The 21,200-nt window shown below is 50.2% G+C and overlaps 1 protein-coding gene across 4 annotated transcripts in view; it reads right to left on the bottom strand.

Annotated features, from left to right (window-relative positions):
* The window catches only part of FERMT2 (FERM domain containing kindlin 2), a 50,422-nt gene extending 34,256 nt beyond the window's left edge, over positions 1–16,166 (bottom strand). For 2 of the 4 annotated variants that reach the window (XM_065635149.1, XM_065635151.1), the window contains exon 1: positions 15,873–16,123. In XM_065635149.1, coding sequence (XP_065491221.1) covers positions 15,873–16,029 — 157 coding nt within the window. In that variant the 5' untranslated portion in view covers positions 16,030–16,123. Of the gene's footprint in view, positions 1–15,872 lie in introns of all 4 variants that reach the window. The other 2 variants (XM_065635153.1, XM_065635152.1) reach the window with 2 other exon arrangements.
* Between the last annotated feature and the right edge of the window lie 5,034 nt (positions 16,167–21,200).

The following is a 21,200-nucleotide window of genomic DNA, read 5'->3' as shown; positions in this document are numbered from 1 at the left end:
GCTTATTGTTTCAGCTGGGTCTTTCCCCATTTACTGCTGTCAGTCGCAGGACTGGCCGGTTCATATTTACCACAGCCTGGGTAACTCTCTGAGCACTGCAAACTCGTTTTGGAGACCCCAGACCTCGAATTCAAAAGGTTGCTACAGGTCCAAAGCCGCGCTGCAGATCTCAGCGGAGACGTTTGCAGATCCAGAAGCCGCTTCTGTGCTGCTAAATGCGACTCGCACAACCCTGAGCTGCCGCTTCCAATGGTGAAGTGTGCCAGCCTTACAGCAACGCTGTCGGGCAAAGAAGCACAAATGGTCAGAACTGGCAAGTGTTCTTCAGCATCTCAATCGAAGCAAACAGCAAAAGAAACAGAACTGTTCAGTGGGGTGGGAAAAGCCACCCCTATTAGTCTAAATCAGGCTGGTTCCTGGCTGTGGAACGGGAGGTGGGGAGGAACGCCAGAGGCACCAGGATTTGGGGTCCTCAGTGCAACAAAAAAGCATCTTCCCATCATGGTCACCTTGGGCGAAGGACAGTACAGAGGGATCCAAGTCAACGCAGTGCTGGAGCGAGTTGAGAGAAGGGAACGGAGCTGGTGAGGGGCTGGAGCACAAGTGTGATGGGAGCGGCTGAGGGAGCTGGGGGTTCAGCTGGAGAACAGGAGCTGAGGGGAGACCTTCTGATCTCTGACCTGCCTGAAAGGAGCTTGGAGCCAGGGGGGGTCGGGCTCTGCTCCCCAGGAACAAGCGCCAGGACCAGAGGAAACGGCCTCAAGTTGCGCCAGGGGAGGTTGAGGTTGGATGTGGGGAACAATTTCTTCCCCAAAGGGCTGTGGGGCATTGGAACAGGCTGCCCAGGGCAGTGCTGGAGTCACCGTCCCTGGAGGGGTTGGAAAGAGACGAGGTTCTCAGGGACACGGGGCAGTGCCAGGGTTGGGCCAATGGTTGGACTCGATGATCCCCAGGGTCTTTTTCAACCAAAATGATTCTGCGAATCCTTTAAATGAGCCGCACACATTTGCTAGGGCCAGAGCAAACCATTGCCACGGATGCTCCCCTTCCCGGCGAGGAACCGTCCAGGTGATGGCTGTGGGGCTCTCGGGGAGGCTGGAGCTGTCACACCGGGGGGACGGGGAGTTCCAGGAGCCCGGCGGGAAAGGGAAGCACGGCGCTTCCTTCCCGGCATCACAAACAATCCCGGCTCCCCGCTTCCTCCGCCTCCCCGAGCGGCCCGAACCGAAACCTCGGCTGCTGGGAGCCTATAATAATTTTTTTGGAAGAAGAACCTGATATTGCGTTTGCCTCCCAAAACCGTGCCAAGAGATGCGCCACGGATGATGCTGAGGGCATTTTGTACAGCAAAACCCAGGGAGCAAGCTTGCTCTTCACCTTGAAAAGCTGTTCAGACGGCCCTGCAAATGCAAGAGGCATCTTAAATCGCCCAGACGACTGCAGAGACATCTGCGAGGACACAACATTATGAAAAGAGGTGAAGGGCTGCTCAGTAAAGTGTTTTAAACCTTAAAAATCCTTAGCTTTCAATTCATGCCAGTGCCTTGCCGCAGCCACATCACATCAGCTTGTCCAGCATAATTACAATTGCAGATTTTTATTCCCCCCGCTACCACTAAATCCACATCTAGAACTCAAGTAGCAGAAAGTAAGTCTTAATTGAGACGCATACAAAGTGTATTTTAGTTCTGGACTTGCTTGGCACAGATACACAATCACCATTTAAGCAACAAAGCCAAACGCTGGTCAAGCGCAAAGAAGATGGGGCAGCCCCATTTATCCCAGTGGGTGTCTGCTCCAAACACTTTCCTGCTGTATCTCCGTGGACTTGAGGTGGAAAAAAAGTCCCTTTTCTGCTCCATTTCTGCAGCAGCTATTGAACCTCCCTTCTTCAGAAACACTACTGTCACTTGGCAGGCTCCCTGGGCGAGCTTAGGACTTACTACCAGTAGTATACAAGTCTCCGGCGTTACATAAACACTGCATTTGCCTTGTTATTTCGGGATATCCCCTATCACAGATGGGCACTCCTTCTGTGCACCACTCAGGACAACAGAGCCTCCATATAACCAAATAAACCTCTTCTTTCCCCCTCTCCTGGCACATGGTTAAACCTCTATCACCTCCACATTGGAGACAGATTATTAAAAAGCTCCTGCATAAACTCGAGCAGGTACACAGGGAACTTCTACAAGCCTGTCTGGTTTGCACAATTCTTTTTTTATTCGTTTGATTTTTGGAAATAAAGATTTGCAGCTGAAGTGGCTTTCCCTGCAATACTCTTCACCTTAGGAGGGATGGCAGACGCAGCCAAAGCAGAGCTTTCAGTTCATTTCTTAATTATAAGTGATGGCTTTTAGAACAACGGATTTAAGTCTTTAGCCCTCCCAGGGGAGCAATACGACAGGACCATCCTCCTCCGGTACAAACCGCGGCAGAACCAAAGCCCATCCATCCCATGGGTTGTTTTTCCATGGGAGCAGAATTAGCGGAGGCCTTTAATGATCATTATTTCTGCTCTGGTCTAGTCACGCTCGGGAAGGCAATGTAGCAAAATGCCATTACCCACACAATACCTCAAATTGATCCATATATATATAAATTACGTATATAAATGTAGGTATATACTCATTTACATAACATATACACATATAATATATGTATGTGCAAAACATACATACACACATATAAAAATACATGCACATATAATATGTATACATATAGGATCAGATAATTGTTTAGGTTGGAAAAGACCTTCATACACACATCTACAGACACACATATATATAAATGCTATATATATAAAGATACGGTGCAAGGACTGAAATTAACTCACAATCTAAACATTTCCTCCTGCAAAAGTGATTTTTGTAGCTGGTAATCTATCGAGAAAAACAAAAAAAACCACCAAACAACTTTCCAGCTTTTCAATGAGTTTGGTGCAGATGGGCCAAAATTGGTCGAGGGTTTTTAAAAGGAACGAAGGAAAAAAAAAAAAAAAAAAAGAAAGCGGGTGGCATTTCTTTTTTTTTAAAAAAATAGTATACAATACACATTTTATTGAAAAAAACAAAACAAAACAAAAACGAAAACAACAAAACCAGAAGTGGACAGCACATTTAAAACCCTGACTGCAGTTGGCTTGAGAGGCAGCTGGGAGATTAAAGTACCTTTAAGCTCAAATACCTGCTGATCAAGCATTAATCCAGCGCTTGCAAGGCAGAGGCTGGGTGTTGGCTGGTTACACACCCCTCTGGGGAAGCTGCTGGGGAAAAAAAAAATTATTCGAAAAGCAATAAATAGCTGGGGAGTGCCTGGTGTGCCCTGGGAGGGGATGCGGCTTCCCTCCATCCTCCCATCCCATTGGGATGCACCGCATGGCCACCGTGCATGGAAAACAAGGTGGAAACGTTTAAAAACCTGGAAAGGAGAGCGATTTAGGAGTCGAAGTAAATAAGAGGGGAGAGAAAAAAAAAAAAAAATGAACCGCCAAAAATCACACATAAGCTCATGTGGTTGCATTGGTAGGTTTTCTTTTTCCATGCACTATCAAGCGGTGTGTGTCCTTGAGGTCTGCAGGCGTTATCTTCACATTGCTGAAAACAAAAATCAGAGAACATTGCAAATGTTCCTGAAACATTCAGAAGTAACAAAAAATGGCTAATCTGGCACACGAAGCAGGACAGAAGTGCTGGGTTAGGGCAAGAATAAAGCAGCATTTTACAGCCAAGAACGCTGCTGAAGGTCCCACTCCAGCCAGCGCCCGCTCTCGTGGTCATTATTATTATTTACTTTTCAGAAACTACTGATACAGCCATTAAATACCACTGTGTTTCCTTCCCCCACCTGCAGATACTGGTGCAGGGATCGGCTTCTGCATCTCAGTGGGTCGCATCCAGACCCGCGCGGTTTGCTGGAGACGGCCGAGAGAGCACCGCTCGCCTTTAAAACGTCCTCCCAACCAGCGCAGGGACTGGGATTTGATGAGACAGAGGCGCCCAGGATGCTCTGTGACCCTACAACGTCGTCAAGGTGACCGGCTCATTTTGAGCTGACGTTCTTGTGGCCAAAAATAAAGCAAAAAATAAAAACGAGCTAGAATTTTAAAAAAACCAAAAAAAATTAAAAAATAGATATTTATGCATATAAAAATATGGGTGGGCGTGTGTGTATATATATCCACGAACATATATCTTTATAGCTGAATCCATTGCTCCCTACGTGGGGGGACAGGACATTGCTGCCCTGCTGCTCAGACTGACCTCTTTAAACCCAGATTCCTTTAAACATGCCAAAGCCACTCCTTCTAGGACAATTATGGGAAAAAACAACCAAAAAAAAAACCCCAAGGAAAAAAAACCCAAACCAGAGCTGTTTTTCGTTTATCTCGAGTCCAACTGAAATGCTGATGTGTTTTGCTGGGTGACACGGTTGCTCTTTTGGGACGGAATCTATTTTTTAGTGCAGGTTTGAGTATTTTGGAGTACGGTGCACACTGGAATAGACTCCCCTCCACCCCCCAACAGAGATTTAATTGCAGAGCAAAGTACAAAATGGAAAAAAAAAGAATTTAAAAAATCCTTCCAGCCTCTGGTCACGACACTTGAAAAATTATACTTTGAAATGCGGAGATAAACATCCTATAAAACTATAATCAGACTGCTGTAATAAAGCGGTAGCCATGACAATCTCATGTTCTTGGTACTAATAAGACTTAATAGGAGTTTTTAATCGTGTGCCCTAGATGTATTTGACCTAAGCCATGAAAAATACAGTGTACAGCAGCCACGCTGCAGCAACCACCTGCCAAAGGGCTTCGACCTGCTGGCGGATGCAAAGTGGTACCTTGAATTCTCCCCTATTTACCACCGTGGGCAACTCTCACCACTATTTTATCCTGCTTTGTTTTCAGGAGAACAAATGTTCAGGAGAACATCTACGCACACCCATGGAGGTGTCCAAAACAGGGGGGACCTGTGCAAGAATTTAAATTTAAGAGCATAATTTCTTGCATGAAAATAGTTTGGCTTGTTAAAAAACTAATTTTTTTTTTTTTTTTTAAAAAAAAAAAAAAAAAGGACAAAAGCAGCCCTGTTCCCAACACTGTGGTTCCCGTGAGCTTGACCTCCCTCTCGTCCCGGCGTGCCAGGGGACACACATGGTTCACCACCGCAAAAACCTGACGTCAAAGCACGCTGTGTATTCGCACAGCTATTCAAGAGCAATGAAAATAAGGAGGAGGAGAAAAAAAAAAAAAAAAGAACTATGGAGGACACCGAGCACACCAGGGCACAACGCTGAATGTGGATGTTCAATGTGTCCTTGTTCAGAAAAATTACGGAGCATCTTCTGCTAATGAAGAAACGTGCTGCTGCTACACCGCTGGAAAAAGAAGTGTCCTTTTATTGGCTTTATAAATGAGGTTTACGAGGGCAAGCCCATGTCTCGACAGGGCAGGGACGGTAAATGAAGCGCCGAGGAGGTGACAAAAAAAATGCAGCGGCCAATCTTTGCGTTGCTCAAAACCAAAATCTCCTCCTGAAGATGCCACTACCTACACAGCCCAGCAACGAGGCACCGCAAAAGACTTGGGTGAAATTTCTCTGCTTGCTTTCTACATCACCGGTGTTGTTTTAGAATCCACGTGCGCAACGGGGGCATTTACAAGCCCACACCATCAGTGAGCATCTTTGCAGGGTTCGAGCTGCTCAGCCCATGGGATGCTGGAGCGAAGCGTCTGTGCCGGAGCCAGGTCCACATGCAGGCTTTGGGGAGAAAAGCAAATCCCGATAAGCCTGAAAGTTGGTGTTGTTTTTTTTTTTTTTTTTTTTAAGAGTAAACTCTAGGAAGGAAGCTCTTTTCAGTGTTAATAGGATTACTCAACTAGCACTTGGAAATTTAATTTATTAAGACGCCATGGCAGTAGCTACTACTTGTTAGCGCTGCAACACAAAAACCTCCTCCTACAAGAGCCGAAATGATTTATCTCATGATGGCCATGCTGACAGACACCTCTTCCCTGAATGGATGCCACTCACATGCAGAAAGAGCAGCAAAACGCCCTTTAAATTTGCTTTACACCTCTGATACTACTCCACAAACACAAAAGGCACAGATGACGTGTACCACAAGCCGCAAACTGAGCATATGGTGTTTGCCCTAGAGGTACCTACAGACCTTTATTATGGTTTTATGCATACATTTATTACACACATATGTAAAACAAAATCTACTTTATTCCTCAGCATCTCTTGCAGCAGAAGGTCTGTGGGTTTCTCCGAGCTGCTCACCTGTGAGGTGCAGCCATACCCAACCCTGTTGTAACCTCTGAGCAGTTTTGCAGTGATGCTGAACCCAGCTGAACCATCAGAAAACCCTCCGGAGGAGCCGAAACCCGGGGTGACCACTGCTCCCCAACACCCCCACGCTGACAAGCACCCATCGGCTTGCGAAGGCCTTTGCAAGCGCCGTGCAGGTTTGCTTTAAATCCTTGCACCAGAGCAATTCCGCTCGCTCATTTTTCTACAGGAGGGAACAAAGGAAAGCAGGGGTGGATTGTCATTTTTTTATTTCATATTTTATTTTAAAATACGGATCTTTATAAGCTGATTCTGCAGCAAGCATCCCTCCAGAGGAGGCTTTCGCTGGCTTGCTCCCTGCCTCCTGTGGAACCACTAGAAATGGCAGAAAACTCAATTAAGAAGCGTGGTTTCCATGATTCATCCAGCAGAAAATAAGAAGCATCAGACACAACAGAGCAGCAGAGGAAGGAAGGAAGGAAGGAAGGAAAACCACTTCTCCAGGGAGCACTCGGCTGCCTTGACTACCAGCCCGGGTGCTCCCTCACCAGCAAGGAAAAGTGCCCCAGGGTGACGATGCCAGCAGTTTGCAATCCCGACTCATCCCCAATGAACCTGCAAGGCACAAGGGAACCCGTCCTTGCCAAAAAGACATCATACCCAATAATGGAGCCAGAGGACATTTGGCAGGATGGATGCCCATGGCAGATAAAGGAGGACTGAATGGGAAACTCGAATTCCCAGCTTCTCACCTGAGGCTTCAAGTATAATTCAGGCGATTCCCCAAGTGTGCCTTAAGGTTATTCTGATAGAAGTTTAGCCCCCTGGAAAGTGAGGTTTGCAACCCTCGGGCAGCCTCACCCCACACCAAAGCTGCGAGCCAGCGTTGTCCCTCTCTTGGAGATTAGGTAGGACACTGCTCTGCAAGAGAGGGACACCAAATCTTTCAGGCTTCACTCAAAGTGCAACACCCTGGGCAGAGCATAAGGGAAAGGAGCCTCGTCCTGCCCAGGCAGTGACAACGGCCAAAAGTGCTTCAGGTGTCACCAGCCTTCCCTTGCATGTGTTTTGGGATGAGCTCCTGGGGCAAAGCAAGATTTGGGATGAGGAGCTGGCCTCTGCTCTAGGTCCTTTGCAGAGCCACGGGGAGCAGAGGAAACCTCACCATTTTTCTTATTTATTTCTGCATGTTGGCCCAAGCTCATTGATCATAGAACCATTTGGGTTGGAAGAGACGCTCGAGAACATCAAGTCCAACCATAACCCAGCCCTGGCACTGCCCCACGTCCCTGAGAACCTCATCTCTGTTCAGCCCCTCCAGGGATGGTGACTCCACCACTGCCCTGGGCAGCCTGTTCCGATGCCCCGCAGCCCTTTCTGGGAATAAATTGCTCCTAATATCCAATCTAAACCTCCCCTGGCGCAACTTGAGGCCGTTTCCTCTCATCTCGTCCCTTGCTACTTGGGAGCAGAGACCAACACCCTCCACGCTACAACCTCCTTTCAGGTAGTTGTAGAGAGCGATGCACACAACACACCTTCAAAGGGCTTTAAGACCTTGAGCTTGGGTCCACGACACCCATCACCCAGCCCAGCTGAGGCAGAAGAGCCGCCGCGCAGGACACGCAGGTGGCAGGCAGGACAATTGCAGCTGCAGACGTCGTGCCGAGCAAAGCTCTGCATGTTATCAACGGGGAAGGGAAGCTCAGCAAGACAGAGATAGAGCTCTTTCCAGGCGATTTCATAAAACACAGACTTTCTAATTGAATTTGGAGTTTCGGCAATTAACTCTCCCAAAAGTACATAAGCCTGAAGGGAGAAGGGGGGAAAAAAAAAAAACCAAACAACCACAAACAAATATATAATTATCTGGTAAGAGATTTAAAATGTAATAATTGGCAAGATGAATTTTTGCTTGCTGTCTAGTTTTGCAAGCTAAAATCCAGCTGAGATGATAAAAGGGAAAGTTGATGCAACCGCTGGTGTGTCTGTTCGCCTACACGCAACCCTTCCCTACGCTGTTCCCAACATGTTCTCCAAATTCAGCCACATTTTACTGAAATTTAGAGGTCTCCAAGATCCCACCTGGTCCACAGGAGAGGGACCGATGCCAGCACAGCGACATCCCGCGCACCCATCTCCCAACCAAGCATCATATGTGAATAGTCACCGAGTGCGAGCTGCACCCAGAGCTGCTGCAAACTTGCGGGGAAACCTGGTGAGCGCAAGAAAGGCTGAGCAGCACCGTTCTCCAAAAATAAAATAGAAAATAAAAAAGCTTTCCACTGGTTTGCCGGGCACTTTGCTTCCTCTGCCCCGTTAGTTCTACCCGGTGGAAGCTCCAGCCTGGACAATCAAAACCAGAGCAATGCACAAAAGCAAACCTGGGTGAGAAAACAATGCTGCTCAAACTCTTTATTTCCCATCCAGCAGAAATTTGGGGATCTTCAGTATTTTTCTAAATTATAACACCTGAAAAACTTTGAAAGCCACTGAGAACATTCAGAACCGAATCCCACCAGCTGAGAAGTTTTGCTCAGTTTTGGTTTTCTGCCCTTTTCTAAGCTATTGGTTAATTAACATTTCAGAACGAGAACAAATAAATGCCTCATCTTTAAGATGTTTTAACACACTTTCTCCTCCATGCATGCCCAGGGCTGGACACTGGGCTGAAGTCTGTGTGCCAAGAGCTCCACGAACACCATAAAACTCCTTCCTTTCCTCTTGTCTCTAAAAAAAACCACCATCCCCCCAAAAAATTTAAAAAAAAAAAAAAAATCCCCTAAACACGCCAAATAGGAGCTTGCAGTGGTGGTGTCACCGGTGATGTTGAAACGACTGAAGTTTGCAGTGCAAATACTCCCTTTTCTCTTTCCCAACTCAGCAAACACTCCCCACATCCACAATTTCATGCAGCTGTCCACAATCTTTTTTTTTTTTTCCCCACCATAATCAGAAACCAAGGGTTAAAAATCAAGGTTCCTGGTTTGCTTTTTATAATGTTCCATAATGGGTTTGCAAGAATTTGCTCATAAACCCGCAGCGGCCTGCAAGCTGCAAAGTGACAACTACCAAATGCCATTTTTCTACACCAAAAATCAGGGGCGGGCCATGATTTTACTCCCGTACCCGGAGAAGGATGGTGCCTGCCATGAACGCAACCGTCGCACATGTAACAGCACAGAAAGAAGGTTCAAAAAAATCCCTGCCAGGGAACACCCGGAGGCGTTTGGCTTCTGTCTAGAAATATTAAACTATTTTGAGTACAATTTGTTTGGGTTTTTATTTGGTTGAGAGAGACTCAGCCAGATGCCTGGGTGAAATGCAAGCACTGATGGAGAATGGTGGGGAAAAGGAAAGGATGGCTATGGGGGAAAAAAAAAAAAATAGAAAGAAAAAAAAAAGAAAAAATTTTTTTAAAAAGGGAAGTGTGTGAATGTGATGATTTTTATAATTTTAGCTCTCTCAGAGTGACGTGAGTGTGGTGGATGCAGCTCCCCACGCCGGCTTCCCCGCATGCCTTACATCAAATCGAAACCTGAGGGAGCTGGAAGAGGAAACTACTGATTTGGGCTGGGTGGGAGCAGCAAACCCAACAATTTCCTGTCTGTGGTACGACAAACCCAGGCTCTGGTATTCGCGGGGACGCCACCGCCGCCACCGCCGCCACCTCCCACCCCGTCCTCTTCCCCCTCTGACTGGGATCTGTGTCATCGGCCGGGCTCTTTCAAGTCAAACCGGATGGCTCGTAGTGAAAGAATTTAAAAAAAAAAAAAAAAAAAAAAAAAAAGAAAAATTTAAATTTTATTTCTGGCTTCCAAAGAGTCACCGCCATCCTGCATAGAAATATTAATTGCTGTGACCGCAGCTTGGAGCCGCCTGCCTACGGCTTTTACCTACCCCCACCCCGAATTCCTCTGGTCATTGGCAGTTCAGCTGAATATTCCACTTAGGCTAACAAAGAGGACATTATTTGAGCCACGATCCTGTAATTTGGTGTAGGCCCTATGCAGAAGCTTCCTGGATGCAAAAGCTGGATGTGAAGAGCCGGCCCCGCACGGATCAATGTGCACGGCCGGAGAGTGTGTTAACAGGCACCTGGATATTCTCACCTAACTGCCATTAAAAATGTGTTATTCAGGCGATAAAGATTCAGCACAGGTCACTAGCAAAGATATAAATCAAGTAGCAATATATAAATACAGGGTGCATTAGCAGCTCCGCTGGTCTCCTTGAAGATGCTGAAGCAGGAGCATCCCTGCCCAGAGCATCTCTGCTGGGCAGCATCCAGGGCACCGCTTTTGCCTGAAAATGGCCCAAAATCACTGCCTGTTTCTGGAGCAGAAGGACTTTTGTGCTCGGCAGCGTGACAGATCCCTCCGGACTCTGTGCTCACCATCCCACCTGTGCAGGTTTTGCTGTTTAAAAGCCTGGGATGAGGTTTCCCGGGGAAATCTGGAGCGGGATGGGTGAGGAGTGTCGGAGGGGTCCCGCCTGCCAAAAATGCAGCAGCAAACACCGTCAACATTTATCATGTTATTTGAGGCAAGCACTCACCTTCCTGCCTCAAAGGGAATACAAACAGCTCCTCGCAAGCCTGCTGGCATATTAAATGGTCCTCTCATGAATGTCATGGACTTGAAAAGCAATATTGAGGAGTGACCGAGCGCTGATTTTGAAGCAAAACATCCTCCTTGTCTCAACTGACAGCCAGACAAGTATCTGCAGATCTTGCAAATGAAGATGCTCGGTTGTCATCCTGGTGACAGGGGCCAGAGAAATGTCCTGACCATACTCCAAGCACTGATGCTCAAATAAGTATTTTTGGAAAGTATGGCTCCAGTAAAACTCCTTCCTTTATTTCTCTTTAGCCTTCAGCCATTTCTCTTGCCTTCTCTAAGAGTAAAGCACACATGGTCACCTAGTGAGCGCAAGTCTCCTGGGACAAGTCCACAGCAAAAGGAGCAAGTCACCTGCAAAACAGCACCACAGACTCATCCTGCCCTGTGTTTGCAACAGAAACGGGCTGGGGCGAGGATTCTGCATTTCTCTTACATAGCCTTAAGCTGTTTCAAAGAGTTCGTTCCAGTCTCAAGGCAAAGAATTTCCCCAGCAAGTCTCACGACAGCTCGGAGCATTTATAAGCACCGCAAAACCTAAACCTCAAACACAAACCTGGGAAAATCAATGACGCTGCACTTTCTTGGCATTTTATTCATAACCCTTTAAGGGGTCCATTAAGAAAAAGAGACTTTACATGGAGAACATTAATATTTTCAATCGATCTTGCAAAGAGTGCAGCTCAAGTCATTGGCAAGATAACAAGGGCATAGTCCATCCCATGGTGAACAAGCCTCTCTGGTGAATCACAGACACATTTGCAGGCTAAAACCTGCAAAAGGAAGAGCTCCGTGTGCTAAACCAAAACACTTTGCATGTGACAACTCCTGTGCCAGTCCTCAGGTGACATCCCGCCCTCTCCCAAGTGATGGAAAGGAGATAGCGGAACAATGGAGTTGCCCAAACCCTGATGATGTGATTCACAAAAATAACCCCAAGGCCTTAGAAGATGTAATCACTGCCTGGTGTTATCAGCTGCTCTCTATCAAGGATCTGCTTTGACATTTATCCTAGGTGCGGTCCCCACATCCATCCTGGCTGGATAAAAAGGAGATGCCACCACCCCGTGGGGCAGCACCTCCAGCCATCCTCCTGCCTTGGCTGGGTGATGCTGCAAGTGTTACCGCCTTCAAGTCCAGAAGGACTATCCTAATTCCAAACCCAGCTGATTTTTTTTTTTTTTTTCATTCACTTATTTATTTTCTTCCGCACAAACCACCAAAGGTGCTCAGTCCTCCCCCAGTGCTCCCAGCAAGCCCCTGCAGCTGGAGCCGGCTGCCACGCATATACCGCCTGTAAAAGAAACCTAGAGAAAAATCCGCATTTCCATCACAAAACTTCTATCCACAGACTTTCTGAATCTGCTCAGTGCACATTTAGGTCATCTGTCTTAAGCCATTCCTCTGCCAGCCACCATTTGTCTCCCCTTCTCCATTTCTGTCAGCTAATCCGTTATTCCCACTACCATATAGAGCATCCCCCAAACACAATCCTGCGTTTAACGTATATCCCACCAAGCTCCTCCCAAGTGCATTTCAAAAAAGCAGAGTTTTTTTTCTTGCATGTGTTTAAAACTGCCTAAAGTTGACAACAACAATAACCCGCGTTCACTTCCTTCCTTCCTCTGCTCCCAGTGATTTTAAGCCTAATTTTTTGTTTTGTTTTGTAAGTCAATAGTGGCAAAATTCCTAAAAACCCCTGGGCGAGCACCAGGAGTTTCCAGTACAGACCCCAACCACCACAGACCAACTAAATACTACTGCTCTTAAAACCTCAGCATTTTTTTGCCTACTTTTCAGAGAGGACTCTGCCAAGCACACGGCACAGCTCAATTAACGAAGTGGCTTAATTCAGCGGGGTGATAAATAACAGGGGAGCGACCAGGTCATTGCAATTCACTTGAGTAACCAGAATCTCTATCTGCCGCTTGGGTTTTTTCCAAATCCCTGCCTGCATTAATGACAGATTTTAATTGCCTATTCCCAAACAGCCCAACTGCAGCCGCTCTGCGTAGGCAAGGACTGAGTTGACCAGATTTTCTCCTACGAACATGAGAAAATACTAATGTAAATCCAGATTTTCCCTTTTTCCAAGCTCCCCTCACTGCTTGGGAGGGGGGGCGAAGGTATTTTTACTCCCCCTTCTCATTAATGAAGAGCTTCTACCAGCATCCCACAACCAAAGCGGGGCTGATCCACTGCAAATTCAAAATTATGCCCTAAACTTTGTGAAGCTCTGGGCAGGGCACAAAAATCTGCCTTCCCTGCCCTCCAGAAGGTTTATCCCAAAGGACGGAGTTGGCGAAGCCCCCCCCCGCCCCCTTTTTCTCTCCCCCCACAACACAGCAGTCCATAGGGGATCCCAGAGCTGCAAGGAAACTTTAAGGCATTTCCTTAAAACTCACGGGGAAAAAAAAAAAAAAAAAAAATCTGCTTTGCAAAAAATGAATGATTTTTTTTAACGCTGGGAGAAAGGAAACACACACCAGTAGGGACAAGAAGAACGATGGGGAGGAACAGGTTAAAAATGCAAGGAAAGGGTTTCAACATGGAAAAATTGCAAAATTAATATATCTGGAGATGAAGCAGAGGCTGGCTGAAGGACGGCATTGAGGAGGCACATGAGGGTGAGGAGCGAGTCCCGTCCCACCCCGCTCTGCTAAACCCGACCCCGATAACTGGCAGGAGCTCAAAGAAGAGCCATAAAAATAATGAGAGGGCTGGAAGAGCCGACACGCAGGAAGATTAAAAGGAACTAAATACGTATAGCTTGGCTCGGCGACAAAAGCCAAGGGGAAAGGGAAGGCAACAGCTGGTGATATCCACGGGTTTTGATGGTCCTGGGGAGGGGGGTTTGGGGCTGAGCCCCCCGGGGAGCACCGTCCTGCTCCCCGCTCCGGCGCTGCGGCCGCTGCATTCCTTCCCTCTAATACAATCCCTAATTTAACAAGTGGAGAGGATCCGGGCAGACAGTTTTGCGGGGGGATGCATTACGTCAGGCGCTAATTTAGGTCCTCGCTGGGCTTCGTCCCCATGCACACGTCCGGCTCTCGGCACACGAGTTGGTTCCGGCACCCAGCACAGCATGAAACCGAGGGGAGCATCGCCTATTCATTCGTGATCAACGGGTTGATTTTTTATCATTTCTAGAAAGCTTTGTTGTTGTGGTTGTGGTTTTTTTGGTTTGTTTTTTTTTTTTTTATTTTTTCTACCCAGCCGCCAAGTGCTCAACTGCAGCAAATCTTTCTGCAGCTCCAGCACAAAAATAATACATACACACACACACAAAAAAAATCAAGTTTTCAGAGAGTCAAGGCTATCTCCAGCACGAGACCCTTTGATGGGAGCACTTGCTTCCTTTCGAAGCAAGCATATTTATATCTGTCTCTTCCTTCCTTTAACTTCAGATAATTAATAAATCAAAACCGAAGCACGGTGGAAGACGGCGTTTTTTAAAGCCGCACAAGGGCTTTGCATTCAAACGGGACCTGCAGCTGACAGCTCCGCTACTCCCACAACCGCAGGCACGCGCGGGGACCTCGCAATTAATATTTTTATTTGAGCAATTACAGTAATCACCCTGGACTATACCGTTGAGTAAACACACCCGAGCCTTAAAGAGCTGATAAGAAAAAAGAAAAAAAAAAAAAAAAAAAAAAAAGACAAGGGGGAGGTTTGGCGGGACAGGGCTCCCCATGGCCGGCGAGTCGGGGTGTTCGCGTCCAAGCTGGCTCCTCCGCCACAAAGCCACCCCGGCGGCTCCGGCCGCGCGTTCCCACGCGTCCCAGACAAACGGGCTCTTTGTCCAGGTGCACCCAAAGCCACCGGACACCGTGGTGTCCCCGGTCCCCTCACCCACACCGCCCTGTCCATCGCCCCATGCTCGCAAAGGGCCCTCGGAGGCGCTTCCCTCGTCCAAAGCTGCGCGGCACAAGCTACAACTTCAGAATTAAGTTTTTTCTGTGAAGTGGAGAGCGCCCATAAAAATCCAACACCCCCCGCCCCCCAATAAACAAAGATGTTTCCCAGCTTGGGGTAAAATCCTCCATGCAAAGCAGTTGGTGGACGGGGGCTGAGGCTCTGCCACAGGCAAACCAGCCCTGGGGTGTGAAAGTTTGGGTGATTTTGGGCCGAGGCAAGTTGAGAGGCGGCAGTGGAGGGTGCGGGCTGGGAGCACGGGGGGTGCTGGGGCTGCAGGGGGGTCTGGGTGGGGAGAGGCATCCCAGGCTGGGATGGGGGGCTAGGGCAGGGGGCTGGGATGGGGGGCTAGGGCGGGCAGGGGGCTGGGAACTAAAGCACATTACCGGGGCAGGGTCCTGGGTGCTGGGAGCTAAAGCACAGCGCTAGGTGTTAAAAAGCAGTCCTAGAGCAGGGTCCTGGGTGCTGAAACACAGCACTGGGGTGGGGTGCTGGCAACTAGAGCACTACGCTGTGACAGGGTCCTGCGTGCTGTGGCGGGGGCTGGAAGCCGAAGCACAGCAGTGGGGCAGGGTCCTGGATGCAGGGGGCTAAAGCACGACAGTGGGGGAGGATCTTAGGTGCCAGGGCAGAGTGCTCCAGCACAGCACTGGAGCAGGGTCCTGGATGCGGGGAACTAAAGCACAGCACTGGAGCAGGGTCCTGGGTGCTGGGGCAGGGTCCTGGGTGCTCAAGCACAGCACTGGAGCAGGGTCCTGGGTGCTGGGAACTAAAGCACAGCGCTGGGGCAGGGTCGGGGGTGCCGGGGCAGGGTCGGGGGTGCCGGGGCAGGGTCGGGGGTGCCGGGGCAGGGTCGGGGGTGCCGGGGCAGGGTCGGGGGTGCCGGGGCAGGGTCGGGGGTGCCGGGGCAGGGTGCTCAAGCGCAGCACTGGGGCAGGGTCCTGGACGCCGGGTGCACAAGCACAGCCCTGGGGCGGGGTGCTGGGGGTGCCGGGGCAGGGTGCTGTGCTGGGTGGGGGGTGCCGGGGGCACTCACCGAGCTTCTCGACGAGGCGCAGCATGACACCGCCGATGTGGATCTCGCCGGTGACCCGCAGGGTGACGTCGCGACCCAGGTCGGTGACATGGACGCTCAGCTCCCACGTCCCATCGGCGTAGCAGCCGTCCGGCATGCGGATCCCGTCCAGCGCCATGGCCCCGGCCTCCTGCACCGCCAGCCGCGCCTCAGCGCCCGCCCGCCGGCTCAGCACGGCTCGGCTCGGCACGGCTCGGCTCGGCACGGCTCGGCTCGGCTCGGCCCGCCTCCGCGCCCCGGGGGGGTGGGATGGGGGCGCGGTGGGGCGGGATCGGGGGTGCAGCGCTGCCCCGCCGCCCCCCAGCCGCTGCCTGCGGGGCCGCCGCGGGAGGAGAAGGGGCGGGCGGGGACAGGGAGGAGGAGCAGGGTGCAGGCGGAGGAGGAGGAGGGGGATAGCAATTAAAGGAAAAACGCGCCCCGCGCAGCCGGGGCCCTTGGCCTTTTATGGAAGCGAAGGACGGAGCAAGCGGGGGCTGCTCCAACATCCGGGACTCGCCGGGGGGCGGCCCGGCCCGGCCCGGCTCGGCTGGGCTCGGCTGGGCTCGGCTCGGCTCGGCTCGGCTCGGCAAGGCTCGGCTCGGCAAGGCTCGGCTCGGCAAGGCTCGGCTCGGCTCTCGCCTTAGGGCGCAGCCAGTGGAGCCTCATCCCCCCCGGCGCCGCGTTCGGCGGCCCCGGGGTGTGCGGAGGGGGAACCCCCGGTCCGGCCCGGACAGCATCCTCTAGAGCCCGTGAAAACTCCGTGTCCCGAACACGGGTGGATGCTGCGAGCACCTTTCCGTGGCAGCTTTGCCCGCTCCGCTGCCTTTAGGGTGTTTGTTTGTTTTCTTTTTTTTTTTTTTTTTTTTTTAAACACTGGGTGTTTAAAAGCCCCTAATTCATCAGCAAAATACTTCTCGATAGGCAAGCCCCTTACCTTAGCATCGCCGTCCATGGCCTGCGCCGTGCCCGCGCCGAGGCTTGTTCCCTCCATCCGTATCATCTGTGAATCTAGGAAACGGGAACTGTCTTCAAATAAAGAGTCTGAACCGGCACAAATGGGGAAAAAAAAAAAAAAAAATATTATCCGCTTCCTGTAGCTCTCCACCCAATGATACATACATCCCGCCAAGGCAACTGGGCTTCCTGAAAAACTGACGCGCGGGAGGAGCCGCGTGTTGGGGACCGACGCAGTGGTCGGTGGCAGCGGGCAGGATGTGTCCCGCACCGTGCCGGGCGGTGGGAAGCCACGTCCCGACAAAACTGTGCCCTCCAGGACGGCTCTGCCAGCCCAGAGCTTCCTCCACGAGCACCATTCCCGCATCCTCTGCCGCGAATGGCAGCGGGAGCTTTGCCATCGTGGAGGCAACAAAAACCTCTTAATGGGGATGTTAAAGTCTTGCCGCCTTTTCACTTTGGCTGTTATAATGGAGATATTTACGCGGGGCTGTTCCTCTGTTATAATGGAGATATTTACGCGGGGCTGTTCCTCTGTTATAATGGAGATATTTACGCGGGGCTGTTCCTCTGTCTTCCACTTTGCTGTTATAATGGAGATATTTATAAAGGGCTATTCCTCTGTCTTCCCATACGCATTAATAAAAGCTTTCCAAAAGTTGCTCTGGGCACAGTAAGCCAGGTTTTACATATAAACAGCGCAGAGGCTTTGGGCTAGCGTGGCTGATGCTGCTATAGGGAAATTGGAAATTAGGTAATGCTGGAAGGATGGGCAGCAGATGACCTTCCCCACCAAATCCTCCCAGGGCCTTAATCCCTGTCAATGTAACCCCCATTTCATCCTCTCAAACTTGGAAGCAGGAGCGTAATTTACAGGTTGACTGCTTGGGAGGGCAGGGAAAAGCTGGTCTGTAACAATAAAGCTTTCAGAGATTGTATCTCAGTGTTCTTCCAGGGCAAAACAATAGGGCAATAAATAGAAAGGGTTACTCTCAACCCGAACGGTTTGGACGAGGTTCCCAGCTGATGCAATTCAACACGGCTCCTCCAGAGCTAGTAACCTTGTAGTACAGCTGATTGCATGCTGTCGGGTAGAAGCTGCTGGTTTTTCACGCTCTTAACACCATTCGCGGAGTTTCTTTTTAACTGAGGATGGGGAAAGCCGCTCTCTGTCCCAGCTGGGGCCGGGCAATGCCGTCCCCGGGGCTCTCCGTCCCTCCCAGCGCAGCGGCTCGGCGGTGGGTGTGCGGAGAGGCGGGCAGCGTCATCTCCAACACTCGGCCAAGATGCAAAGCAAGGCCAAAAATGCACCGGCGAGGCTCTTGCGTCAGAGGCAGCCAAGCATCCCCGGGGCTCTTCCAACTGTTTGCAAGAAGTCCTCGCTCCGCACAAGCAGCAATAGCCAAATAAGGTGCCGAAACACACGGCCGCTTCCATCGGGACGGGGATGATACCTACCAGATCTGCCGGCAGCGCAGCTCCCGGCCCGACGCTCCTTCTGCCTCTGGTCCGTGGAAGCCAGGATGCTTTTCCAATGAAATTACTCAGCTGGGCACCTTTGGGAAATCAGCGATGAAGCTGAGCGGCTCCTTCCCTGTCGTGGGTTTATTCGACTTGTTTTGCCCTTTTTTTTTTTTTTTTTTGGTTTTTAAACTGTGCAGTTGTTGGAACCAGCTGGTTTTCCTGCCTGGCTGCTCCGGGCAAGCCGGTCAGACTGGCTCTTTCCAGGGTGACCGGCCGTGGAAATCCGCTCTGTGCATTTGGGTGCCTCATCTGGGTGACTGGAGCAGGAAAAGCAGCAGGACTGAGCACTGGGCCCCTCTGCATATGCAGAGGCAGAGAAATTCCCCAAACCTCCGCGTAAACAAAAGCTCCGTTTCCTCAAATGCTCCAGCGTGGCTGAGCGCGATGTGCTCTGACCCGGGGGTGGGCAGTCCCTGCTCAGCCCCCGTCACCCCTCTGGTTCAACCGGCTCTCGATATTCCCCATCTGCAGCGTCTTCCTTAACAAGGACAAAGTTTCGAAAGAAAACCCAAAAAAGGAGAAATGCAGATGCTTGTTTTTCCCCAGCACTTTTTGTGTCTAACACCTCCCTGCCTATGTGCTCCTTTACGCCTCTTCACATGGGGTTTGCAAGCTCTTTACTCCTCCTGGAGTTTTACTCTGAGCTCTTTACATACATCCCTTAAGCAATGGGGAACCTGAAGCGTTACTTGAGTCCCTTTTGAAAAAATGCATTACTAGAAGTGAACTGGGTCAGCAACTGGACAACAACACAAACCAATTCTCACCCGCTCCCACATCTCCGGCATCAAGTAACAGCAGGTGAGAGGGGTCCGAACCACCTGGGTTTTTTTTCCTGTGTGTCTCTTAATCTCCTTCCACCTCTAAGCATGTTTTGGATGTAGCCAAGGTTCACTTGTCACAAATGACCGTTTCCCAGCAGAGAGAAGGTCGTGCTCCCAGCAAAGGAAATATGCTGGGTAACTCCACTTCCTTGTTTATTCCCGGCCACATTCGTTCTTCCCTGATTTTGTCATTTCGGAAATGTCCGTGTGACTTGGCTTTTTCATTTTTCTGAATGTATATGCAGAGTAACGAAGCTGTGACAACTCCATATTGTACAAAGGGGCATTCATTCAGCATCCTTGTAATGAAAGGACGGGTAATATTTGGGATCAAGTTCTTGAAGAAGCACTTGAGATGTGGAGGTTCAGTCTTGCTAGACTGTAGTAATTCCCTCTTGTGATCTTGCGAAGATTATTCAGCATTTCTATACCTTACTAATACCTCCATAAAATTCACTTATGCCCCTTAGGACACAACTCCAGCGATGCAATCGCATTACTTTGCTCGTGCGTAGTCTTACTCCAGGCTTATAATCTCAGCTGGATGCGATGTTTGCTCCTGATGAATGAGGTCGGAGAAATTCCCAGGGGTTTGTCTCGTCTTTGGGCTGTTCGTAGCTGTCGCGGTGTCTTTGGGTTTTGCCGCTGGCTGTGGGGAGAAAGGAGATGACCGCAGGTATCGGAGCTGGAGTGGTATGTGGAGGCCGGGGTTGGACACATACAGCAGCACTGTGCATCCTCACTGAGTTTGAGGGCCAGGAACGGGGCTGTGTACTCAAGTCCTCACGTCTTCAGGATGGGACATTTGTCCTGGTTACTCCAAGGGAAGTACAGGCAACCTGATGTGGAAACGCTGGAGTACTGGTGCCAAGATGGGTATCCTTACCCAAAGCAAGAGCCATCGAGCTCAGGAGGGCCAAGTGGCCAGATCTCTCCTGATGGCCCAGGACACGTGGGATGAAGCCAGGAACCAAGATTTGAGACTGTATCACAACCATCCAGCTTGGTCCTTCATGCCCAAAGGCTACAAAATACATCCCTGCAGCTGGAAGAAATCCGAGTTTGCAAGAGATAGCTACTCTCAGATAAGAGACGTGGAGCCAGAGCGAGCTGCCTCCTCCTTTGCTAAGGCAAGCCAAGGTTTTGTTGCCCTACAGCTACAAAATCACATCTCGTTTCCATTCTGCATGTGCCTGTCATCATCTGCGGTGTGCTGGAGCCTGCTGGGCTGTGCCGCAGGGCAGACCTCACTGCAGGGCTATTCTCTGTCCCCTTGTCACCCTCTTTCCAGGAACTGGGCTCAATTAAGCTCTGGAAGCCTCAGGCTGAGAGGTTTGTTCCCCAGCCTCTTCCTCCGCAATCAGCTCTTCGTAACAAATAACTCCGCTGGCTCTCCTGACTCGGCATATCAGGCACTAGTTTCCTGTTGACATTATTCCCTGTGCCATCATTTATCCTTTTTCTATCATGCAGTTGTGTCCGTCTCGTGTTTCCGGCTGCCAGGAGTGACCTCCACCGAGCGTGACTCCTGCCCTGGCCCAGAAAGGAGGCAGTGTGCCCCAAATCAGCCTCCAGCCATTCCCAAGGTTGGAAGGATCCTTGAACTTTGTGTCTGAAAGGGCTGGTGGGTCCTGGAGCACCCTCTTGGCATCTGTTTTAGCCAGGAGTAGTTGTTAGCAGAAGACTTGAATCCATGTGATGGAGAATTTGATAAATCCCAGGTAAATTCTCCTTCCAGCTCCCTGCCCAGTGCCTGAGTGTCTCACAACAGCCGTGCCCAGGTCCCCACTCTTGTCCCTGATCTTCCTCTGCATCGCCGTTGCCTGGCTCATGGGTTTGGTATCGCTCGTCATCCTCACTTTGAACTCTTAATGTCACCTGGAGACTTGCAGCAGCAAGTGTGCTCTGCGCAGCCCATCTTTTGGTAAAGGATGGGGCAGAAATGCTGCACAGGGATGCAGGAACGCGTCCCTCCCAGCTGCTGCCGTCCCCATCGGCCTCTCAAACA

This window comes from Caloenas nicobarica, chromosome 5, assembly GCF_036013445.1.
Source record: "Caloenas nicobarica isolate bCalNic1 chromosome 5, bCalNic1.hap1, whole genome shotgun sequence".
Taxonomy (NCBI): domain Eukaryota; kingdom Metazoa; phylum Chordata; class Aves; order Columbiformes; family Columbidae; genus Caloenas; species Caloenas nicobarica.
The sequence above is the reverse complement of the archived record's forward strand: the minus strand, read 5'-3'. Positions and strand labels throughout refer to the sequence as shown.